Source organism: Spinacia oleracea, chromosome 5 (genome assembly GCF_020520425.1).
Source record: "Spinacia oleracea cultivar Varoflay chromosome 5, BTI_SOV_V1, whole genome shotgun sequence".
In the NCBI taxonomy this organism is placed as follows: domain Eukaryota; kingdom Viridiplantae; phylum Streptophyta; class Magnoliopsida; order Caryophyllales; family Amaranthaceae; genus Spinacia; species Spinacia oleracea.
The window spans coordinates 47,317,326-47,343,162 of NC_079491.1; the positions used below are offsets into that span (position 1 = coordinate 47,317,326).

General features: G+C 37.0%; 3 protein-coding genes across 4 annotated transcripts; 1 reads left to right on the forward strand and 2 right to left on the reverse strand.

Annotated features, from left to right (window-relative positions):
* Positions 1-1,470: 1,470 nt before the first annotated feature.
* Positions 1,471-3,345, forward strand: LOC110790032 (uncharacterized). Its single transcript, XM_021994777.2, has one exon. The coding sequence runs from the start codon at positions 1,615-1,617 to the stop codon at positions 3,343-3,345; it is 1,731 nt and encodes a 576-aa protein (XP_021850469.2). The 5' UTR covers positions 1,471-1,614.
* Positions 3,346-9,369: 6,024 nt separating this feature from the next.
* On the reverse strand, positions 9,370-11,709 carry LOC110790031 (large ribosomal RNA subunit accumulation protein YCED homolog 2, chloroplastic). The gene is made up of 7 exons (XM_021994773.2): positions 11,467-11,709; positions 11,155-11,334; positions 10,978-11,067; positions 10,315-10,404; positions 10,151-10,231; positions 10,000-10,045; positions 9,370-9,920 (listed from the first exon to the last, which is right to left on the reverse strand). Exons 1-7 carry the CDS (start codon positions 11,605-11,607, stop codon positions 9,817-9,819), a joined length of 732 nt encoding a protein of 243 aa, XP_021850465.1. The 5' UTR covers positions 11,608-11,709; the 3' UTR covers positions 9,370-9,816.
* A 1,552-nt stretch (positions 11,710-13,261) lies between these two features.
* LOC110790030 (uncharacterized) lies at positions 13,262-25,709 on the reverse strand. 2 transcript variants are annotated; one of them, XM_021994771.2, is made up of 11 exons: positions 25,559-25,709; positions 24,402-24,483; positions 24,161-24,315; positions 23,398-23,679; positions 23,124-23,253; positions 20,924-21,031; positions 20,178-20,280; positions 19,970-20,095; positions 18,409-18,602; positions 15,981-16,098; positions 13,262-13,674 (listed from the first exon to the last, which is right to left on the reverse strand). In XM_021994771.2, the coding sequence occupies exons 2-10, from the start codon at positions 24,452-24,454 to the stop codon at positions 16,002-16,004; spliced, it is 1,248 nt and encodes a 415-aa protein (XP_021850463.2). In that variant the 5' UTR covers positions 24,455-24,483; positions 25,559-25,709; the 3' UTR covers positions 13,262-13,674; positions 15,981-16,001. The 2 variants fall into 2 exon arrangements, with proteins under 2 accessions (XP_021850463.2, XP_021850464.2); XM_021994772.2 differs by lacking the exon at positions 25,559-25,709 and adding an exon at positions 25,196-25,500.
* Positions 25,710-25,837: the final 128 nt, after the last annotated feature.

A 25,837-nucleotide genomic window follows, 5' to 3' on the forward strand; every position in this document is an offset into this window, starting at 1 on the left:
GTGAATTTGGGGATGAGAATGAGAAATTTGGCAAAGTTTCGTAGCCACGTCGCTTTTGCACTCAGAGAATCAGGGTGCACCAAAATTTTGAAGGTTTTTGAGTGATTGATGAAGCAGTAATTGCGGTTGAATGTTGAAGAACAGGGGAGAGAGAGAGAAGAATTTTGATAGTCGCGTTTTTTTTTAACCGTAAAGAAGGAAGTGGTTGGGTGAGGCGCAAAAGAAAAATAAGGGCAAAAGAGTAAAAAGCAGCTAACGGCGACTTAACGTCCGTTAAGTGTAAGGGTAGTTTGGGTATTATAGTAAAGGTGAGGGGCATTTGGTGAATTTCTGAAAGTTGAGGGGCATTTGGTGAATTTCGTGAAAATTGAGGGGTATTTCATGAAAAATCCGTAAAAAAATGCTAGTCCCTGTATTTCAACCTCCTATCTCCAGCATTCCACCTGCTCACATTGTAATCGCATCAAAATTCCTTTTTCATTTTATTGTTAATCTTGATATTCTTTCGAATTATACTTGTGTTTAATTTATTGATTATAATTTTCTTATATTTTCGCGATTTAGGATGGAAATGCGTTACTCCAACAATCTCGGATTTCTTTTTATCGGGTTTACCAGGAAAACAGTAAGCTTGTTCGCCATAAAAATGTTGATGGAGGTGAGCTTTTCATCTGCTCACATTATGAGCTTCTCATGTGAGCAGATGAAAAGCTTGCAACAATGAGCTTTAGGATCTTGAACGTCTCATGTGCATGTATAAACTTGCTACGACATAAGTACATAGTCGACTTTTTTTTTTAGTACAGTCTTACTTATATTTAGATTTAGAATGTTAATTTGGATTATGCTGTGTGTTAATGATATTTTAGACCCCATTCATCCACCAGTCCACGGAGTCCCAGGGGTGTGCAAATATATCCGATCCGTTTGATCCGATCCGAAAATTTGGATATTCGATCCGATTTTAATGTTTCGGATATCCGAAAAAAATTCGGATTTTCGGATCGGATTCTGATTGACCTTTTTTGCATTTCGGATAGCCGAAATATCCGAATTATTTCAAAATATTTTAAAAATAATAGAAATTTTTTGATAATCCGAACCAAATTTTCGGATATCTGATCCGATTTTTAAGGTTTCGGATATTTCGGATCGATATCCGAAAATTTTTAGTGTAAAACGTGATTAATTTTTAAATTTTGAAATTCGGATAGTGTTCTGATTTTCAAGTATTCGATCTGAAAATTTCGGATAGCCGGAACTTTCGAATCGGATTCGGATCACATTTTCCCGATCATATCGAATCCGATATCCGAAATTGAACACCCCTACCGAGTCCCACACAGATTAGGCATACATCCACCGAAAGAAGTGCAGTTTTTCTTGTTTTAATCCTACTTCGTACAGACTGCTGAGAACTTGATTAGCACCTTAAATATTTATATCGTCATTAATCAACAGAAGTCCACACTCCCCGTCAGAAAACGAAAAACAAAAAACAAAAAACAAAAAACAAAAAACAAAAAACATCAACACTCTCTCAGTCTCTTTCCTCTTCTTCAACTTCTTCCCCTCCAATTCATTCAATCCAAAAAACCTCATTCTTCTTCCTCCATGGATCTACTTCAAAATTATACAAACGGCGGCGATGACGAAAACGACCACGACAACGACGACGAAGTCTCAGTTATATCTCTCCCCTCAAAATCAGCTGCACCGAAAGTGGACAGCACGGCACTTTCTCTCCTCTCCACCTCCACCGCCGCCTCCGCCGCCGCCAGACCTCTAGACCCGACCCAACATATGGTGTCGTACAATCCCACCTACGACCAACTCTGGGCCCCAATCCACGGCCCTGCTCACCCCTACGCTAAAGATGGTCTTGCTCAGGGTCTGCGAAACCATAAATTAGGGTTTGTTGAAAACGCTGCCATTGACTCCTTTGTGTTCGACGAACAGTACAACACTTTTCACACATATGGTTACGCGGCTGACCCTTCTGCTTCTGCTGTTAACAATTATGTTGGTGATTTCAACGCTTTGGAGAAGAATCGGGCGACTTCTGTGTATAATATCCCTCAGAGCGAACAGAAGCGGCGCCGCCTCGAGAAAAAGAGGGAGAACGGGGAGGAGGATGAGGTTGCTGATAAGGAGGAGGTGGAAAATCCGGCTTCTGATTCGTGGTTGGTGAAGAACAAGATCAGTCCTTGGGCCGGGAAGAAGGAGGGTTTGCCCACGGAGTTGACTGAGGAGCAGAAGAAGTATGCAGACGAGTATGCTAAGAAAAAGGCGGACGAAAAGGGCGAGAAAGTTGAGAAAGGTGAGGTTGTTGTTGATAAGACTACTTTCCATGGAAAGGAGGAGAAGGATTACCAGGGTAGGCCTTGGATCTCGCCTCCCAAAGACGTTAAAGCCACCAATGATCATTGTTATATTCCAAAACGATGTGTGCATACTTGGAGTGGACATACCAAAGGGGTTTCTGCTATTAGATTTTTCCCAAAGTATGGGCATTTGATTTTGTCAGCTGGAATGGATACTAAAGTTAAGATTTGGGATGTTTTTGGTTCTGGGAAGTGTATGAGGACTTATATGGGGCATAACAAAGCGGTTCGGGATATTTGCTTTTCGAATGATGGAACCAAGTTCTTGAGTGCTGGGTATGATAAGAATATCAAGTATTGGGATACTGAGACTGGCCAGGTAATCTCTACTTTCTCTACTGGCAAAGTTCCTTATGTTGTTAAGCTTAATCCTGATGATGATAAACAGAATGTACTTTTAGCTGGTATGAGTGATAAGAAAATTGTGCAATGGGATATGAATACTGGTGAGATTACACAGGAGTATGATCAGCATTTAGGGGCGGTTAATACCATCACGTTTGTTGATAATAATCGAAGGTTTGTTACATCGAGTGATGATAAATCTCTTAGAGTGTGGGAGTATGGTATTCCTGTTGTGATTAAGTATATTAGTGAGCCTCATATGCATTCCATGCCGGCTATTTCTGTGCACCCTAATTCTAATTGGTTGGCTGCCCAGAGTTTGGATAATCAGATTTTGATTTATAGCACTAGGGAGCGGTTTCAGCTTAATAAGAAGAAGAGGTTTGCAGGGCACATTGCTGCCGGGTATGCTTGTCAGGTTAATTTCTCGCCTGATGGTAGGTTTGTTATGTCGGGAGATGGTGAGGGTAAGATGTGGTTTTGGGATTGGAAGACTTGTAAGGTTTTCAGGACATTGAAATGTCATGAGGGGGTTTGTATTGGATGCGAGTGGCATCCCTTAGAGCAAAGCAAGGTGGCAACTTGTGGCTGGGATGGACTGATCAAATATTGGTAAGTTACACTTCTTACTGTTGCATTATTTCTTAAAAAAATTCTTTGAATTTGATTTATGTGGTGATGTTATCAGTTGCTTCCTCTCAGTTGGAATATGTGATTTGCTGCTTGTGTAGCTAATTGTTCATTTTACCTATTACCATAAAACCTGATTGTGTGTTGAAATATTTATTCAGATAGTTGTATCATGAATTATATGACTCGTGTTGGAAGAATAAGTTTAGGGTTGGTTGCATCTTGCTTCTGTTTTGCCTGAGCCAGTGTTACTTGATTTGGGATTCACTATGGGATGTGGAAAGGGTACGGGATTGCACCTAGCTAGTTGGTGTATTTTCAATTCTTTGAGGGGTTTTGTTTGGTATGGTTTTTGGGATCATAATTCGTGATGGATATGACTTGGTTCACTCATAGTTACTTTATATTATGTTTATATTTTCCAAGTGTTTTATATTTCAGTTTATTGAGGGCATAGATAAACTATTAACTTGCAGCGGTAGTAGTTAAACAAAACACAACTTACTAGGACTCAAAGTTCAAACTTCAAAGCTCCAAATAACAATAACAACGTAAGACGGAAAAAAGAACTGACATAATTTGAGATGAAACAGAAACTATTGAGTCTTAGAAAACAAAGGAAACAGAATATTAGCTTTTTAGACTAATTCTTTTTCAGTTCCCCTTCGTAGTAGTAGTTTCTTCCAGTATTCCCCTTTGGGATGGCCTTGATATATTCTCCTCCATTCCATTTCCCTCTTCCACGTCAGAATCTGAAGTTCTGAATCAGTCCATCCCGCGTTGTCTTGTTCTATGTGATTCCTGCAAACATGATCTTTCAGGATCAATATCTCATTTTCCGAAAGGACCATTCTTGTGGCTCTCAGTAAATAGAGAATATAAGGCGAAGATTAGAGTGTACATACACCAACTTATCTGCCCTTGGGCAGCTTAATCTATCTATTCCTTTTCAGTGTATGAACAGTACCAAATGCACTCCAAGCCTTCTCTGCAGATGAGCTGCTGATTGGTTGAGTGCTATGAATCAATATTAAGAAGATGGACATTTTAAGGAGTAGCATTACTTTTCAGTTATTAGTCGCTTGAGGAATAAGCTAGCTAGTTAGCTATATAAATAGAGAGCATATTAGAGTTAAATAATCATGTTGAATATTGTGGAAAGAAGTCAGTTAGTTGTAATTGGGAAAGGCCATTCCTCTCGAAAGGTTGCTGAGGCTGTAATTGGTGAGTAGTTACTTTGATTAGCATCAATTCAGTCGTATCTCACTTGTTCTTCCTTTATCACCAATATTCCTCTTTTAATCTCTCTTTTCTGTCCATAACCTTACTATTTTGGTCTGTTATCTAGGCTAAGTCATAGCTTTGAGCCGGCACCTTCTTAGCCACCTCTGCTAAATCTGGTGTTTGTGAATTACAAACTGACCACCAACCAATAGCATCCGTAGTGACAGGCTAACAGCATAGGTTTGAGCTTGTGGCATTGAATAAATCCCCCTTTTCAACTGAAAATCAGCAACTTGATCTCTTAATTTTTTTTTCCCATTCATCGACATCTTCTGCTGTTTTCCCAAATGCTTTAGTGCAATCACACAACTGCCATCAGAATTTGGAAGTCTTCTAGTAAAACCCCCAGGAGCAGGTGGTCCAAGTTAAACATGATTATGAAAACGAGGTGATAGAGCCAAACCTAAACAGTGAAGAGGTATGGTCATTGTATCCAACCTAGTTACACCTTACAAGTGTTGTTTCCATTTGAGAGAGCTCGTGTTATACTTGCTAACAGTCACAATATCTTTTGTTTCACCAAGCATATTGTCCATTCTTTCATAAATTTTCCCTGTCCTTGGACCATCCTCATCACAGAACTTCAATAATTTGTAAATCAGTTTATGGATTTGACAACTTCCTCGGCTTCACTCCAAAAGTTATTGTAATGAATATTTTCAACCACCAAAGAACCCAAAGTTTTAGTAGCTGGTTGTTGTTCTGCAACCCAATCTTTCCAATCCCTTTCTAATAAATAGTAACCTCTTCAAGACAACATAGTGTGAACCAAACCTCGTCTTTGCTACCTTCAACGGAATTCTGGTTGAGTTTTTTTTTTTTTTTTTTAAAAATAATGCTAACAAATAGTTGTGTCTTGTTAAAAACTTTACTGTTGGTTTACCACACTTTTACGTGTCATTATCCAAGTAAAATTTTAGCAAAATCTTTGAAAATCAAGTTCAACGTATGACAAAGACAAACACACAGAAATCGGAAAATGTGTTTATGTACATTTTGTATTTCCCTTCTAGCAGCAATATAATTCTTATCATTTACCGTCATGTCTTGGAGGACATTTGAGGGCCTAATTTCATCAATGGCTAGAAGCAAAAACTCTGTTGTCACCTTCCCTTTTTTTCACATCAAAGACTCCGCTGTCTACATATGGCACCAGAATTGTTTGCTGCAATCACATTAATTGGTTCAGCTGATATGCAATTTGACCAACCATCTTACACAATGGAAACACCATGAGTATACTGTGTATCTGCACCAGAGTCATATCCTTCTCAATGACCCTCTTACATTCATCAAGCATGGATGTTGTTTCCTTCTCAAATGAAGGGTACTTGTACCTTTGAGTGCTTTGTTGAGTGCATGCACCATCTCATGCCACTGGGGACTTCTTCACCAGTTGATCGGTATCCTGTATCAACATCCCTGGAGCTGGGAAAAGTACTTATTCTGTTATTTTCTAGATCGCCAACATCATTCTCAAATGTAGGAAACCTGTAAGCAAGTAAAATATCATTATCAAAAGAACTGAATACAACTTAAGGGTGCCTCAATGTAAGAGACAAGCCTGCTAGGCAGGACCGCAGGACCTCCTCAGAAGTCTGAACAATGAGCTCAAAAATACAAACCAGCAGCAGCCAAAACCACTATACAATAGTATGAAACCAATCAATATCTGCTTGTTTTGTCTTCTGTGGTAAAATATTAATAATTCTGAACTTAACATCTCCCTTGGTTGCGGAGTGAAGCCTCTGATCAGACATGACACATGACTTGCTGATGCCACACGGCGTTATTTCACACCTCACCTTTCCTAAATGAATAAATTGATGCACAATAGCTGCAATGATAGAGTAGAGGAAATTTTCCCTGAATTTGCTAAGCTTACTTATGCAATGATAGAGTTAGAGAAAATTTTCCCTGAATTTGCTAAGCTTACTTCTGGCAATCCATCTCAACATCCCCAGCACATCACCCTCTACACTACAGGGCATAAAATTTCAGTACAAATTCCCATTTTAGCTAATCTGGTCTTCAACCTTTGTAACACAACAAGCCAACAACAAAAACAATGCCTTGGTATAGTTAGTCTGCGCCAAACACTACCAGACCACTAAAGCTTCTGTTGTATACCAATAAGCTTCTTATAAGTTTCCATAATGGAGAACTTATGCAACTATAAGAAATCATTCTTAGAGAATAGCTCCTTCATTCTATCTTTAACACAACAAACTTTTTTCCAATATCAATAACTATTAGGTGGAGCTACATAGTCTCGCCAATCTCTCCTTTCAATATACACGATACCTTTTTCTTTAAGGTTATATGTGGGGTCAGGGGTGTTTGTGTATTAATATGTAACTTAGAGCTATAAGTTACATTACATTGTTACTGATAAAAAGCTACAAGTTGCTAAGTCAGCTTGACGTGGAGTGATTTTTGTTAATTTGTTGTATTCTACGCAAAACTTCATCCTTGTAACAAGTGTTGATAGAATTAATTTTATTTTCTATTGAAGCCATTTCAAGAGAATGGACTAGGTATACAACCTATGCCTTCAATAAAAGACTACTTCATATGTTTAGAAGAGAATTATGCTTTTGTTAGGACGGAAAAGCCAGCAAACTGTATTAGTGACATTGCCACAGGTGCTGTAGTATATATAATAAAGATATGGCTTCCTTTCGGGAAGTTATAATTCTTGACAGAAATTGAATTGTCTTAAAAAATGGATCTAGGTGGAAAACTTGATTGTCTTGGCAGGTACATGACGTTTTCTATTCAATGTTTTCCTCATTCTGAAGCTTGTAGCCATGAAGTTGAGCCATTTTTTCTTAATTTCGACAAGATTTTAGTTCAGAAGTTACGGGTAACGGAAATAAGAATGGTGTCAATCTAGTTTCCTAATTGTTTATGTGCCTCAAATGTCCATCGGAAGCACCTATTCTGTTCTGAAGTTCTTGTTTTTGTATTTGTGTATTTTTATTGCGGCTTGTGAGCCTCGGGACCTCTCCTCCTATCCACCAGCTGACCTGAATGGAGGATGTACTTAGATGATATTGATATTGTTTTTGTGTGTGAGGAATTGTAATTCATTAATTTGGTTAAATAGCACATAACGTTGCAAGGTTCAATTCCTTATACTAGCAACTAGCAAGAAATTCTCTCTTATTTACTGTGTAGGCCACAAAATATGTGTTTACTGCAAAGTATATAAAGTTTTTCAGTTAGAATTGCCTAAACTAATGTTTTGTTATCTTCTGCTGCAGGGACTAAAACTTTCAAATTCCAGGACTTACACAGCACAAGATTCACTATCTGGGCTCAGGTCTGTGCTAACAGCTGATTTGTCCAAGCTTGTGAAAAATGCAGCATCAGTGCATTTGAGACTACATATTGGTTTCCCAACTCCCGCGATGTAAACTAGCCTGATTAAAAGTGCAGCCGATGTTGTATACCCTAGGTTTTTGATATATATTCATTTCAACCGCAATAGGAAACATCGTTTTTTGTACAATTGTGATGTCAGCAATAACCCTTGAAAAGAGTTTTACAAGAAACTGCTGCTGCTTTTCTACTTCATTTGACAGTCAAAATACTGAGTACTTCAGGGCAGATGCAAACGCTTGCAAAATCAATTGTTTTTGAACATTGGGTTTTAGTTTTTAACTTATCACAGGGAACTGATTTTTGGCACAAGAGACAAATCAGACAATACTAAGGCTTGAGATTTTAGTTTTTACTTTCTGCTATTTAAAGTTGATGGGTTTTAGTAGTTAGGTTTTTCAATTTTGTTGGAATAGCTACCTTAAATAATAACCACACAACCTTAGTTCATCTTTCCATAGAGAAAGCAAAATTGACCTTTATAGTCCAACAAAATTGGTCTTTTTTAAAAGGTCTTAACTTTTAATTAACTCAAGACAGTCCCAATTTATAGGGGTTTAATCGCAATATAGTCCTCTACTCCTTGTTAATCTACTCAGCCGATTAATAAAACTCATGAAAGTGGGTGGGGTGATGAATGGAGAAACCAATAAGGGTGGCAGGGAACTTAAGAAGGGCAGAAGAACAAAATCTCTCAAATTATTTTATCAATGTATCTCAAAATTGAGCTCGAAGCCTCACACTCTAATCAACTTGACTAGGCCTATGTTCTCTTCGCCCGATTTGGTTTGAATTTCTTTTTGGTTTGTTTAAAAAAGTTCTAGTTGGTCTGGACTGGTTTGTTTTTGTGTCAATGTTTTATTTTTTATGATCTGATCGGAGTCGTCTAATTTTAACAAGAATAATTAAATCCTCATCGATGTTAGAGGAACAACGGGTTATTGGATCGAACACATCATTGGCACGTAGCAGAGTAGCAGTTATACCACTTCATTCTTGTATCAACGTGACAATTAATTCAGATAGAATGAGATTATGAGTATGAAATAAAACAAATCATTTCCCTTTTGGTCCATATCCTGTTAGACCTTTGGTAACATTTTACACCCATCTTCATTAACATTAACTTATCTGATAAAACATCATTCATCTCTTATTTACTTATGATACTATGAAGCCACAAGAGCTGCTGATTCGACCACAGATCCTTATAATTTACAAGCATAATCAACTAGTAGCAACATAGCATCACCCATCTTGGTACAACCATAGAAAAAAAACACGGATGCGGTCGCGTTCGCGGTAACGGTCACGTTGTCGCGGAAACCGCTTGTAACGGAAGAATAGAACGGATCGCGGCTAACGCGGTGTGAATTTTTTGAAAAAAACCACGTTAGCATGTCTAAGCCTTATTATTACATTTTTAGTCTAAAAAGTATTATATCAAGACAATATAACCAAATCTATCCTAATATGAGTGACTATTATATTCTGTGAACAAATAAGCGCTAGAAATATCATGTTTCATAAACTACATAGCTAATTACAAAAATATTTTTGGTCAATTTATGTAAAAGAACGGTGTAACGGAGAAAAAAAACGTCTAACGCGGCGAGTCACCGTTACGTAACGGACGACGCGGGGAGAAAGACGTGATTTTTGTCAAACCGTAGCATAACGGGTTTTCGCGTAACGGCAAATCCAAAATAGGTTACAGAACGGCCGAGTTTTAATTCCATGGGTACAACCACAAAGACCAAACCTTAAACTTCTGCTAGTTTTCTTGAAGTTAAGATGATTTACTTTGCGCATCAACGGGCCGGGCTGTATTTTTAAGCTGTAACAGTTTAGACCACCTCCTGTCTAGAGAAGCTTTCGTTTGATCACCTATATCTGCAGATAATTCTTAGTAGCCACACAATTTTCAGGCAAAAAAATGATGTTTCAGAGATGAAGGTAAAAGAATACTTACAGTGAAGTTTTGGTTCAGACTTTTCACAAGACTCTGAACAAGTCTCCTGATAAAAGAAACATTATTTAAAAGGGTACTTCATCTGTATGATTAAAACTAAAAATTGCCTACTAAATTGACACATATATGGTTGATGTTTCGTGTATACTACCTTCACCGCAGTTTGAAGTCTTATTGTGTCTTGTATCAGCGAACCTAAGTCAGCTTCGTACCCTGGTCTCACATAGATAACCTGCATTCCATTATATTTATGGTCTCAACATCTCTCTGTTGATGCATCATATAATATCAGGAGACGAATGTTGAACTTCTTACTGAAGGATCATCACTGCCAATCTCAGGCAGTTCTGTTGATTGATCGTCTCTGTCATCAGGCAGAACCCACACACATATGCTTGTATCAATCTGTATAACACATGTTAACAAACAATGTCACGCGATTGTTGCTACTGTTAACTACCCCTTCTGTCCCTTTTTATTATTTACGTCTCATTTTAATCTTTACATTTAGACTAAATGCCCCTAACATTCTATAAAAAATTGTGCCAAGTTATTATTTTAATCAATTAAATTCATTGGTGCATTCATCGGGACCTTAAAAAGGGACTTAACATCTATCGCACTTTTCCAATGTCAGATTTTTGATAAATGTGAAAATATGATAAATAAACCTAATTTGTATTGTTTAGATAAAAAATAGAAAGAATTTCAACCCACATTAATTAATCGTTAAATTACGTGCAAGATACCAAACATAAAGAATAAAAAGGGACGGAGAGAGTAACTCTTATTTTGTGCAAGTAATAGTCCTAGTAACTATGGATAAAGAGTTGCCAAATATTGTTCATATACTTTGTTTTTCAGGTCATATAGTCAGTCATGCAGATTATAGATGGTTCAAAGTTGAGAATACTTTCATAACTACTGCACTTTCTGTGTCTCTCTCTCTCCCACAAAAAAGAAAAGAAAAGTGTGTACCTTTCTGCAGAAAGGAGATGAGCAACTGCTGCACATCCTGGCAATGGATGTCACCACCTTTCCATCTACAGATAGCCCAAACCCTGTGTGCTGGTAGACGAATTGAAGCAGCTATTAGTTACTCTGTGTTAGTTCATAGTTCCATTAATGTTTACAAGGTATTGAGAAGAGATTTACCTTCTGAAGGGAAAGACTAACAAAAACCTCGGTATCTTTTCGACCATCCTCAGCTAAATCATCCAAGTGAAGATCTTTAAGGGATACTAAGTATTCACAACTCCATTTCCCAGGCCATCTACCAGTGGATGCTGGTATAGTGATCACTCTACGCGGAGACTTTGAAACATTTTTGCTGATCTAATTCAACCATAATCACATAGAAGCACTTAGCAAAAGTATACTACATAAATGAAGACTCATAATTTCAGAAACACACATTAAGGGAAAGTTGCCAATATCATTAACTTGTAGTAATAAAATGTTAAATACCAGTTGTTGTTGTCCTTGATTTTTTCTTGAAGCTTTGATTTTGATGATTTGAGGAAATGCAGAATTTGGTTTTGCTGTGTATATTGGAGTTTGCAAGGTGTTTATGTTTTTAGCTGAGCTCAGATGCTTGGCATTTGCCATTTCTGTGCACAAACACTCCCCCTCCTTTCTTTTCTATTCACATAATACCTTATCCAATTTCATCAGTAAAGGTTGCTAATTTTAGTGGTTTAAAACCTCGGAGTGGCACTGGTACCCACAATTAATCCTGGTCTACGTCACTTTCTAGCAAAGACTGGCTAATTTTAGTGGTTTAAAACCTCAGAGGTCGTATCACGATTGAATCCCGTCTACATCACTTCCTTTTGCGACTCTCTGTACACCCAAAAAAGAAACACGATTTTACTAAAATAGGCTACTAACCAGTGGAGTATAACTCAATTCTAACAATTCTTCATCCTTCGTAAGTACTCCGTACTTGAATTCAAGTGAGTTAAAAAGAATACAAACTTTTAGGAAAGACGGTCTAACGGTTAGACCATTTTTATGCATGCACTTTAACTAATTAGTTAACCGCTGAAACCAATTAGTTAAGTTTGAAATTCAATTAGTTAAGCAACGAAACCAATTAGTTATGCAACCAAACCTATTAGTTAAGCACTGAACTAATTAGTTAAACAATGAAACTGATTAGTTAAGCAATGAGATCAATTAGTTATGATTTTATGAGTTTTAGTTACTAATAAGTTTGTTCGAAAATAATAATATTTAATTATTTGTCTTTATACCTTAACTATTTTGTTATTCAATTAGTTATGATTTTATTACTTATAGTTATGTTTTACACTAATTTAGTTAGTACTAAAAAAGTGGTCTAACCGTTAGACGGTCTTACACAAAAGCTTTTGTAAAAAGAAACTGAATTGAAATCCCAAAAATAAATGAGTTAAAAAAGAGATGACAGTAAAAGCAAATTATACCATCATAAATTATACTGGTAATTAAGTGATCAATCAATTTTCATTCGAGTTTAAAAGAAGACACCTTATAGGCTTGAAGTAATCTTTAGTTAATTAAAACTTGAGACCCTTAAGAGAATTAAACAAAGGTTGAAGAATTCTTGTCAATTTTGCCTAAAAAAAAAGCATTTTAGATGAACTTTAGATGGATTACAAAGTCCAAACAACTCATGAGTTCAGATGTTGACTTATATGATATCTCCTCTTTTTTTCTCTCTTTTTACTCTCTTTGAAACTATGCAACACAGCCTATTCTACATGGCACAACCAATCACTATGCAACTTAATGATGGTTTCTCATCCTTTTTTGTTAACACACAGAAAAATAACATTGTGATGGTAAAACTTTACCACGTAAATGCAACCTCAAGTACTTTAAAAAAATAGTTTTTCCGTTCTTTTTAAGTTGACACAATTCTTTTATCACGGTTGTCATTTCAATCATTAACATCTTTAAAAATTAAAAAAAATTAATGTTATAAATCTATACAATGAGACGATCATAACAAGATATCACATGACTATACTTTTTCTCAAGTATAAATCACAATTGATAATCAAAATAGATTATATACGTAGTGTCAAAAGTCAAATTGTGTCATATAAAAAAGAACGGAGGAATTAAGTTCTAAGCCAGTTTTGATTGAATTTGGATCATACAAAAGCATCCAAGCAAAATGAAATCATTGTTCATGGACCACATATTTCTATATGATTACAAATGGGAAGAACTTTTTGAAATTTCCATTAGAGGAATGGGGAAGAACAAATAAAAAAAGAGGAAGTTATATAACTATATTTAGTATTGGGTTATGAAATCGAAACACCTCAATTATTCCACCATGTCGTCCATGTCTAATTCTGTATAACCAGTGGATGCTTCCAATTAACAGCAACTTAAAATAGAAATATTTACTTTTACATTTACTAAAGTAGCAAAAGGGATCTAGTTCCCTAAAATCCCCACAATGTGCAAAATTAAGTCCTCCCCTTTATTTCCCCTTGGGGGTGAGGGGGGTACGACAAGGTGTGTTTGCAAAACACGGTGGTCTTCCTAGGCCGTACCAGCACACGGTACAAGCATGGTACAACCAGTTGTACATGAGAATTATAACGACTAACCACTTCAATCTCCTCAATCTTCAAAAACCTTGTTTCCATCAACATGCAGTCGTAATTCATACAAGGCCTGCCAATTCACCAAAAGAATGTCAGAGCAAAGAATGTCAACTTCAAAATATCTTTTAATAGTGTCCCTCTCAACTATTTACTGTCTTCATATAATTCAGCAAATATTCTATTTATTGAAAAAAAAAAAAAAAAAAAAAACAGTTACGGGGAAATAACCATCCTGGCAACTAAATGAGCAATGAAAATCCATCATTAGAAGTTGGAAGCAGCAGATGGAACCCAACAGACTTCAATGAATGGGAAATGAGCAGTGAAAGCAGAAACATAAGTTGAAATTTGATAGCAGGAGCAAGTCAGAAACCTATCTCTGAAGTCAGGCTACAGAATGGGAAATGCACCCAGATGTACTGTACGTTGCCTTTCTTTTCCATCTATCTACTTTCGTGCTTGCCTTCATTAAAACTATTACTCCAAATTCAACTTTCCCTCCCAATTTACTACCAGCAAGAAACCTTGTGATTACTATCTTAGCTTATTCACTCAGTCCTGGTCTATTCTATATCACACAAGTCAATATGTCAATGGAAAAAGAAATGTGTCATAGGCCTTTCAGTTGTCAATGAAATCTGTACATACTACAGAGAGGATAAGCTTCAACAACAAAATGATAAGAGTGCAAGAGAATGAAAAGGTTTGATGGATGCGGCAGAGGATAGAAGAACTAGTTTTTCTTTTTTGATAAGAAAAATATTATATTATACTAACAGTAGGAAAAAAGGAGAGCAAAACAATGAGAACAAGAAGTCCTCTGATGGATAGAAGAACTAGTTCACTTAGGTGAAACTAGTACAGGAACAGAATTTGTATCAATTAATTTGATGGGCTGCCACACTTGATTGACTGGTACTCTTTTGGAAACATGACAGGCAATTGATGTTCTTTGGATTTGATTCAATGAAGCCATACTTTCCATTATAAATAAACTCTTCTTGAAAGAAAAGAAAAAAGAGATCAAAGTTTGAGCCTTTTTATGTAGCAATTCTGCATAGTACCCTTCTACTATTGACAATTCTGATTATCAGATATGAATGATCACTGAGGCCAAACTTTCCATAATAAAACTTAAACTCTTCTTTGAAAGAAAAGAAAAGATGAGAAAAAATAGAATCCAAATGATACCCCTGAACTTTGGAAAAGATTAGTCATCTGACATGCTAATGGGAAATTTTATCGGTTCCATTAATTTTCTAATTCGGATACCTGTCATATCATTTTAGTTTTAAAATAAACCGAAACACCCAAAATTTCAGTCCATGTATCCTTTCTCGAGAATTCCCTCAACCACCATACGTATTCTTCAAAGGCAACTACGGAGATCCACTCCCCTCATCTCACTCTCTCCTCCACCTGCAGTCAAGCACTGCCAACAGGCCCCATCATGCATCCCCTTGGCCACCAAGCCCATCAACACCAGTCTCTCTTTTTCGCTCCTTGACTTTTTCTCTTGGCCACCAAGCCCACATCAACCCACATCCCTTCCCTTCTGCCAGCAGCCCCCATTCTCTCTCCCCCGCCAACACCACCTCTAACTCCATCTAACTTTTACATTACTCTCCTTCAAGTCTGCATACAGGAAATCAATCATACAAAAGGGCCAGCAAAAGGTCAAGAGGAGCTGAGATTATCTCCATTTGAGTGATGTGACCTTTTAACTTTCACCCCCACCCAACCCAATATTTAAGTAAAGAAAAGAAAATGGGAAATGAACTACCAAACATCGACATTAGTTAGCCAGGAAACAGCATATATCATTGCCAGAGAAGATGGTCAAAGCAATAACCGACAGTCAGCAACTACACCAACTGGTGCGCCCTACCTTCTGCAGGAAAAGCCCCAACAAATTGAATCTTAATTTACAGGATTTACGCATTTTCAACAGATCTAGCCATCTAGGGTTTGGACATTTAAATCAGCTTAGAATTTCCTTGAATTTGGTGTTTTTCATGGGAATCAACGTACAAGGAGTGGACAGAAGTTGGTGTTAAGGGTATGGGGTACACAACAGCAAAATGGTGTGCCAGACTGCCAGTGCACCAGGACCGGAACTGACAAAATGCAACTTCGATTGCTGGGCGTAGGAATGAATAAGGTGACAGTGGGTAGAAGCGTAGAACTAATACAGTATGAGTGTATGACAAACAAATGACTGATACAATCATACAATATACTAAGATAATCAACAGGTTCAACCAGGTGAAAAATAGGTGGGTTACTATCAGATAATTATAAATACATCATACATTCACCAGCAAAGCCCAAAGACACTGACCACCACACATACAAGATCAAACTAGCTCAACATACCAGATGGAGATTGTGAATTAATTAATTTCCAGCAGCTGATTTTCGTTGTAGAACCAAATCATCGGCAGAGTAGTAATCCGCAATCAGTCGGTACATATATGATGGATTATGCCCTCCACTGTAATGAAATAAGATTTGCTATAAGACATGTCCATGCAGCAAAGTACCCAAAAAAACATAATTATCAATTATGCAGCTGCAGAACAGAAAGTAAAAGAACAGAAGATATGACCCATAGCCACCAGCCTATTAGAAAGCCCCAGTAGAAGCTCAATTCATTGACAATAAGGACAAATTTCTGTGTTACACCTGCGAACCTAGTATCATTCAAGTCTATCAAGTTCCCCAGCTATAAAACAAAAATAATCCGCCAATAAATCCTTCCAAATCAACATGTTTAAACTCCATCATTTCATTGATAACGATTTCTACAAACTAAATAGATAATATATCTCTCCTCCAAGCCAACCTTTAATATAACATGCATTTCGTAGTGGAAATTTTGTTTTTTACCAACTTTAACAAAACACAATTTATTTTTTACCACCTTACTTAATTTTTTTTGTATTTTACCACCTTAAAATATAAAAAGAATTGTTTTTGCCACCAAGTGACGTTTTCCGTCACTCTACAACTACACAAATCGACAAATTTTTGTGACGGAAAACGTTACTTGGTGGCAAAATTCATTTTTTCATTTTAAAGGTGGTAAATTACAATAACAATTAAGTATGGTTGGTAAAAAAAACAAATTGTGTTTTTTTAAAGGTGATTTAAAAACACAAATTATCATCTACATAGTTCTAAGCATATACTAAGCCCTTTCACCATATTTTTTTTAATATTATAAACAAATCACGTGCTTGTCGGATTTCAGGTGCAGGTAAAGAAGTAGAGCGCAAATTCTCCAGCAAGCCTCATCGTCTTCACTCTTCAGTGACAGTAATTGGTGAACGCCACATGATGGACCCAGAAACAAATCCCCAGTTATCTATGAAAACCTTGCGGTGGTGGAAAGAGGTAAAAATCAGGGTTGCCAAGGTGTTATACAAGCTCATAGGAGTGATGGGACAATCCCAACTCCCAAGAATCCAAAACCATCATGGACGCATTGTCAAATAGGTAGAAGACAAAAAATTACTAGAGGAATCCAGAGTATTGTGTGAAATTCAAATCTCATCCTCAATTGTTCTGCTTCTTCCATTATCCTTTCCTACTTTCCCCATGACAACATAGTTTGTAAGTTTCACAACTGAAGTAGAAAGCAAGCTAAGATGATTATTCTCAATAACTGACAAAGACCATGATAGCAGGGCAGAGGGAGTTTCCGTGTACAAGGCTATTCTTCAAATTGTTTTTGTAGATTAAAAAAAAGTCTATTAAGCATGAAAATAAAATTCTAGGAGGGGGAGTATGGGGAACCAAAAGTTCAACATCAAGGGGAAAAAAAGGAGAAGAATACCAATCACCAAATACATCTTACAAAGAACACACCAGAGAATACCCCATGACTCCATGAGTATGAGCCCAAAAGGAACTACATAAACCAGCTAATAAGGATGCAGGAGTAAACACGTAATCTTGAAAAATCCTATCATTCATCTTCAACCAAATTTGTGCCCTTATGCCGCCCAAAACTCATACTGACGGAGAAGTAGACAACAAGATAAAATTGCAGCCATTGTATTGTAGAGGTGCTGCTGTGAAGAGGTGCTGTTGTTAGACCAGAATAAGTAGCTATCCTTTATTATATATTGACAAATAATTGATTGGGAGTAACTTTTAAGGAACCTTCTTAGAAAAGTGCCCTTTGCATACTCAACCAGAAATTTCACCATTCACACCCCCCACCTCCCTCCCTCCCCCCCCCCCCCCACCCCCCACCAAGAATAAAGAAAATATCTTTGAATATATGTTCTCAGATTGGTGAATCAGAAATTTTCTTCAGAAAATAAGATGTCTTACCTTACAGATGGAAAATAACTGGAATCATACTTCCTTGTACAACCAGCATACAAAGAAATTGCAGGCCCCTGGTACTCCTATCACATTGGGTATGATTTTGCCGGCTCGATAGAGGAGATATAATAGCTAAAGCTATGGGAAGAGGATTGTACCATGAGAGAAGCAAGGAGGTCAATTCTATATTTCATTTCTTTTTTAAAAAAGAACCCCCATGTATCATTTTGAGCAAATGGATAAAGCAATTATTCATATACATCCCCAAGGCATAGTCATCATTTAACCTTACATTCTTGGTGGAGGGAGGAGTGGGACAGTTTAAAGGAAAAAATTAGGAGCCACAAGTCACAAGTAAATGCAAAATTCAAAAGAAACAGCATACTACCAACCACAAAAAGTTGCATAAAATAAGTATGTACTCGATTAGATAAAGTAGCTATAAGATTGAAAAATAAAAACAGCTTACGTGTCAGTGATAAAGAGGCTAACGAGATTTGGTGGCACATAATCAAATGTCGGGTTGACAACATGAAGCTGCGGTTCGCCATTGCCACTTCCAAAATCTAAACAATCGGAAAATTCTCCAAAATCCAGCAAATCGGATGGGGATTTCAACTCATTGAGTAAGACTTCAGGGTTGTGAGGATACAAGGGGCATAACTGCCATAGGTAAGAGTGTAAGACATTAAGCACAATCAACCTGTAAGCAATATAGAATGCTTAAAAGAATTATAAGAAAATAAAGATATTAAGATAATCTAAGATGCTATGCTGCTAGCATATAGTTATTGACTAATTGGTCAAGACAACCTACAAGTCAAAACAACAGAGAATACATAACCAAAAGATAGCGAAGCAAATAAAGGGAGTAAATAGAAGAATGGAATAGATCTCGACTCTTGAGATTCTTAACCTATTATTCCGTTCAACAAAAATGTTAGGTTCCATACTTCCATCTATCTACCTACCAACCAATCTGCTATTAAGCATAAACAGGTGAGTGTGTATCAGTCAACCTAATTCATGTTGATGCAATCTTCAGAGTAGCTTACATGTCATCAAGTGGTAAATTGTACTTGCATAAAAAATATAGATAGTTAGGTAACAACAATAATTTTTATCAGTCATTTAGTCGTGTAATCAGTATTAATAAGTTTACCTAGTGTCTCACTGTTTAGTTGTGAAGTTATTACTTATTAGTGCAACCCTTGTTATCTTGTATAAAGCAAGCGTACTTAATCATGTGAAAGCGAACATATATTCAATTTTCTCAGTCTCCACAGGTTAAAGCCTTGTTTCCACCATTAAAACTTCTCAGATGGCAGTCAATCACTTAATGCTCATTTTCCACAAAGTCCTTGAACCTTTATCATGTGCTCATTCTCTGCCTCAGCCTAATGTCAATCCACAAAGGCTATCTAAGCTCTACATTGCATTTCATCATTCAGCATTTCAGCCCCATCAAGAACTCAAGAAGCATCCTATAGTTGGCCAGTAAATAGAACAAATGGTATGCAACTTTGTGAATGTCATTTTTTTTGCCAAAATAAGATATGAAGTGTATACTGCCCCACATGCAACTGTACACATCACAGGCCTTCATTCCTCAATTCTTTGAACTACTTCAGTTCACAACAGCATCCCAGCTTCCTTAATTATAAGAGTGTATAAGCAGCTTTCCCCAATTTTATTAGCAGATAAGCAGACATTCGACTAAGATGCTGTAAGATCATTACTAAGCACATTGCTGAAAGTTTTTTTCTACATGCTAATGACGAAATCATTTGAGGTAACATTAACAAGCTATTCAGTATGATGATGAGGTTGAATCGACTCAAACGAAAACAAGAAGATTTTGAAAAATATGAAGTATACTTCACATTTTGTAACCAGAATCAAGAATTATTGGAAGTATTGCTCAGTAGGATTAGGATAGCAAATTGAGGGCATTAAAGCCCACAATGTAACGAGGAATCTCTTTCTATAACCAAGCATTATAAAAAGGACGAACAGCCAGAGGTAATTACCTTGTGACTTCCTGCAACAACCACAAATGGGACAGCATGTCTTTGAGCAGCAAGAGCAACCATATTCAAGCCAACAGGGGCTATCAGTCCACCATTAGCCATAATGGCATGAGCTCCAACTATGACCTTCAAAGAACTTTAATTCTTAAAATTGATTACATTCTAGGAAAAAGAATTGACATACACCAACAGAAGTTGGCAAACATACCATGTTCACTCGTGATATCATTGCAAAAACAGCAGAGTCGGTTATCACAGTGGTCTGCAAACCTCTAGCCACTAATTCTTTGGCAAGAACATGTCCTTGGTACCTGGTTCCAAAGTGACATCAAACATATCAACCCAAAATTTAAGCACAAATATATTGTCAATTAAGATATTAATGGACTTTTGCTAATTGCCGACATGGTCCTTCACTGTTGATTGTGCAAGAAAGTAAAGAACCCACAAAAAAAAAAAAAAAACCAAACAAACCAATGCAGCACAACTTCAGGTCTTCATCAGTAAACACTGCCTCTCTACTAAAATTTACTCCACAATAAACGAGTTTCAAGCTTCGAGATCATGTTCCCCTATGCCATTTTCTTGTAAGCTGAGACTCTGAGAGAAACTACTGTTCTCATCCCATTCCCCAAAAAGAGTGAAGGATATTGTGATATCAACTCACATTCTTAAATAAATTCAAAGCAATGCTTATGAAGAATACTATATAAAAAAGAGCCTAAGCTAAGCAAACTTTAAAAGATTTTCTCGAAACTAAGATGGAAATTATAGGACTAATAGGAGATTCATTGTATACTTAAGCTCTGGTCTTCTGGGGAAGCTCCTACACAGTCTTTTATGAGAAGATCATATAGTTAGTAATTTCAGGCCTTGCACCTGGTTTTGATCTTTTTTTATCTTTACTTCTTTAAAATAAATCCAACTTCAAAATTATATGGACTATGAAAGTACCTTGGAGCGCCTTCTGCGACAAAGACCCTAAAAGAACGTTTCTTCTCCTTTGCTGCACAGAGAAATTCCATCACTGTTCTCGACCGGCCTAAAGTCAATATTACCTCACTGCAATAGTCACGGTTGAATGAGCAGATAGGACATGCCTGGTTTAGAGGATATTACGACAAACAAATATGGAAATTTAAAAGAAGAAAAGACACACACACACACACACACACGACCAACATAAACACGCATACGGGTATCAGAAAAACATAGTTGCATGTATAGTGACAGCCTCTAATTTAAGGAATCTAAGCTGTCAAATAATTAATACAAAATTGCAATTTTTTTCTTGTTCGTGGATAATGGACAGTGATATTCCATTCATCCCTCACCGAACTTCCCATTTCTCCATTTTAATTTGTTCTAACATCCCATTTGCGTTTTTGGGTTGGTCCACCAAATAAAGTAGGAAAAATTGACAAAAATAATCCTAACTATTCACCATCTTCTTTAACAGTCCCAACTATTGAATAACTAATATGAGAGATTCCTGTATTGACTTGTTCAGCAGGTTAAATAAGCACGGTGGCACATTCCCGTTGGTCATCTAGAAAAAGTATTCCTCAACTTTTACCTCTCCACACATCCCGCCTCTTCCGGCAGCATCATCACCCATCCCAGCAAGCGGAAGCCAAGCCTAGTCCAGCTTTGACAACCACCATTCTGCCACGCTACATCCCTTCCGACACCATCCTATCCCAGCCACCCTTCGCTTTCATCACCATCTTCATCCACCGTACCGAGTACTGAGCGCCTCAATCAACCCTTCCCTTCTCCCGACCGAGAAGCGCAAACTTGTCCCACCACCAAACATCCACCAAGAATTAATTACACCATCACCGGAACTCCACCCTTGCGTTTAATTCAAGTGTTGGGTGAGACTTGTATCTGAATTTAATTTGCATTTTTTTGTATGCGTACTACCAAACAATTAGCCACAATTTCTTGCATTTTTGTTACTGTGTTTTAGTTCACAATAAACCTCAACTTAAAATGTCACAAAATATAATGGTATTAATATATTAAATAAATCACAAAAGGAGGCAACAAACTGATAAGTTACAGAGGACGAGAGAAGGTAGACGTGAAAAAGGAAATAATTTGTGGTTATCATTAACTTAATTACATAAGTTCACCAAGATTCTTAACTTTTTAATGGATAGGTTACTAAAGAAAAAGAAGGTGGGGTAGGCAACTTCAAATTAATGATACAGAGTGGAGAGAGACGACTAAGGGGGACAGGTAGGTGGTAGGTCCAAAATTCACCACTTTCTTTCACCTCAACAAAAAATTAAAATTAAAACACTACCCACTCTATTATTTTTCATCCCTTGCCAAAGTGCCAATTATCTTCTAAATCTATGTACCCAAGAGAAATGGAAGTTCTTTGAGAGACAGAAGGAGTACTTGCCTTTACAACTATATCCACGAAATCATTAGGCTAGAAAAGATATACGAAGTATTAAAAAAAAGAAGGTAGCAAATAGGCAAATGCAGCTATGCAACTAAACTTGATTTCATATGCCGGACAGAATGTAAACTTGTTAGCTCTTACTCCCTCCGTCCCTTACTACTCGCCCCAGTTTGATCGGCATTCGGCACAGAGTTTTAAGCAATTTAATTGACTTATTAATTTATTAGGTGGTAGTTGATAGTGGGGTATTTTTTTAATATAGTTAGTGGGAAATGTGTCAAATAAAAGGTTAGGATGGGGTGGTGGTGGAGGTGGGTTGAAATTTTTAATGTTTTTTTAGGAAGTAGGAATATATGTGGGTACATGGTTAAGAGAGAGAAATGATATAATATTAGTAAAAATATGTCATTTATAGAAACGGTGCGAGTATTAAGGGACGGCTTTATAAGGAAAGTGGGACGAATATTAAGGGACGGAGGGAGTAATTGATTGACTTTTCGATTGAGCAGGTAAGACCCCTCTCCATGGAAGACCATCTAATCTCAATCACCTCCTTCTCATATTCAGATAACATACGCTACAAGTAGGAAGGCAAATTTAACTGAATAACATTCAAAAGGAAAATGAATACCTTCTCATGACAACAAATAATGTTCAACAATTATTTGACGTTCTTTTAATGCCAACAGGCAATAGGTAACCCATTAACGATGTATAGAAGAGAAAACAAGAACATACTTTTGATGAATGTGCTCAACTGCTTGCTCAGCAATCTGCTCATGGCAAGTGTCAATATCCTGAATGAGCTCATTAACAGCTTCAATGACATCATGCTTTAGTTTTCGAATCCTGGAGCTCTTATCTGCGGCTGCAGAGCTTAATCATTAGTTAATCAGTAGACAAAGAAAAAATGGTGAGCTCCACATGAAATCACAAAAGCACAATTATTCCCATCTTTATTCAAGCCCTTTCAGTGAACTGCAGTAAGCTTAATGTGAACAGCACAACTTACACTTGCATTTTCCTTCAGAATCACCCCCAGATGATGAAAGGGGAACAATAGTAGCATTAGGTACATCTTCAAGAAGAGTATGTAGCGATGGTGGGCGCAAAGTCTTCCTTGCTGCAGCAGCTAAGGCGGCTGCTGATAGGACAGGGCGGTCATCTCTGTCATTTTCATCGTCATCACTTCCATCTGATATATTCAGGTCACCTATAGCTGCGGTAGTAAGAGATAAATCCTCCTCTCTGATAATATGCAGTACCCTCCTGACAACATTTCCAACAGCAAGCTCTGCAGTTCAATACAGACGGGAGTTACTAAAAGCTCACACAACGTACATTAAAAGCCATCACCTCCAGGCACTGTGATACAAGGAGCCAGAAGAGATAGTTTTTGAAAACATTAGCAAGGAATCCTTAGAGGGGTAATGGAGGTGAAAAAGGCCCACTCTGAGTACCTAACTAATTATATGAAGCGCATGCACATCCAGACTCTCATTTCACCACAATTCACAATTCCTCAAAGAGTTCCATATTTATTTCCCTCTATAACATTTGCCTATTTGATGTCTGCAACATATGCATATGGTGCAAAGAAATAGTTAAGAGATTTTTTTCTCAACAACACGTGTAAAGTGCAACAACGTTGTTATACCTCAGTTAAACTCTCAAAGTAGCCTCACTTGTAGTTTAATGTCAAACAAGATTTTCAATTGCAAAATTTGAAATCTTCAAAAAGTTCAAATTAGCATTTACACAGAATAGAGGCCTACCCACAGGGTTGGCAGCAATTAGCTGCTCTCCAACAGCCTTTACAGAATCAATGAGAGCTCCAGCTTGGTTTGTGTAGGGAATTCTCTGCTGGGATATAACTGAACGAAGAAACTCCGCTGTGTGTCTTGCTGTGGCTTGTGACCCCTCAATTTTACTAAAATAAAATAAATAAATAATTGTAAACAAGGTAATTTATCTGTAAACTTCAAACAGATCAAAAACTTAAAGCAGTCACCATACCGTTTTCTGAGTTTGTTAACAAAATCGTTGACAAGAGCTTGTACGTCAGGCATTTTTAGTTTATTTATCCCGAAAGTTAGACCTGAAACAATGTAGCTCACACAATTTAGCTCTTCCTAATTTCATTAACCTTCTACAAAATTCTAAGATTATATAGGGCTCTTTTGACCATTGTCCATCGATCAGAATCGATAATATGTAACAAAAAGGCTAGCTGACTGTAGCAACACATGCCGCATGTCACCAAATAATGATATTATAAATAGGGTTAATGGGGAATTTTCCCATCTAACTGCTGCTTAAGCTACTTAATTACAAGGCTAAGTGATTGCATAAATATATGCATGCATCACAAAACAATGAAATTAAAGAACTACTCCGAAAATGAGAGTAGAAGATCTTAACAAATACGGTGTAGACTCGTAGTAACTAACATATAAACTAAGTAACTAAATGACAAATGCAGCATAAAAATCCCAGACTGTTCTCATCTTCTGCCCAAAACCATCTCCTACACAGAATTAGGGGTGCAACCAAGCTAACTCAACCCACACTTTGTAGGCTTGAGCTCAAATAAGTAAGTTTGAGCTCCATGGGCATCAAATGCCTTAGCCAGGGATTTTTCACTTTCTCTTTTGTTTTTCCGTTTGATTAATTAGAAATTTAGAATCTGAAAGCTACTGAAATCTCACAGACAATGCTTACTCCAAAACCAATTACTCTAACCAGCCAAAATATACAATTACATTATCAACAATAGTTCAAAATTCACTGGAAATTGAACAAACACCAACCTGACTCTCTTTCTTCAATTTTTCTTCAAAATCAAACAAAACTACACTAGAAATTGTTGAAAATCGTTAAGCTAATCAACCAGGCTAACCAACAACAACGGGAATTAAAAACCCTAATCCACAATTGGAAAATTAGCCCACAATTCTTCGCCACTCAACTTCCCAAATCAACCCAGCAACTATGTTATCAATGAAACATGCATTTGTAATTAAAAAAAACATTGGCAAATTGACAAAGTACTGGACCAATAAAAACATTTATTGATATACAGCCATAACAAATTTTGGAACTAATTACGGAGTATACAATGAAGAAAAAGGAGGGGGGGGGGGGGGGGGGGGGGGATGGTGGTTATAAGTTACCTTGAGGAGGAAGCACAGAGATGGTGAGAGAAACGGCAATAGTGAAGCTCGGAAAAAGCTCGGAAATTCAGAACATGTGTACGTGTGGTAAATGGTACTCCGTAATACTTACGGCCTGGTAATAAATAATGGTTGTGTACGTGTGGTAAATGTAATAAATAATGGTAATAAGAATAAATATAAGTGTTATTTTATAAGAAAAATAACATTAAAATGTCCATAGTAATACAATTCTTGGTGTTTTCTTTATAAATTTGCATTTCTACCAAATATCATTCC

Bases quoted from the DNA above. Each gene is read 5' to 3' on its own strand.
- LOC110790030 (XM_021994771.2), bottom strand. From the start codon at position 24,454: ATGCCTGACGTACAAGCTCTTGTCAACGATTTTGTTAACAAACTCAGA. The intron at 23,680-24,160 runs GTAGGCCTCTAT...ATTGAACTGCAG, and splicing joins AATTGCTGCCAACCCTGTGG to AGCTTGCTGTTGGAAATGTT. The intron at 18,603-19,969 runs GTAATTACCTCT...TACCTATGGCAG, and splicing joins TTGTTGCAGGAAGTCACAAG to TTATGCCCCTTGTATCCTCA.
- LOC110790031 (XM_021994773.2), bottom strand. From the start codon at position 11,607: ATGGCAAATGCCAAGCATCTGAGCTCAGCTAAAAACATAAACACCTTG. The intron at 11,335-11,466 runs GTATTTAACATT...TGGTTGAATTAG, and splicing joins ATCAAGGACAACAACAACTG to ATCAGCAAAAATGTTTCAAA. The intron at 11,068-11,154 runs GTAAATCTCTTC...TTCGTCTACCAG, and splicing joins TTAGTCTTTCCCTTCAGAAG to CACACAGGGTTTGGGCTATC.
- LOC110790032 (XM_021994777.2), top strand. From the start codon at position 1,615: ATGGATCTACTTCAAAATTATACAAACGGCGGCGATGACGAAAACGAC.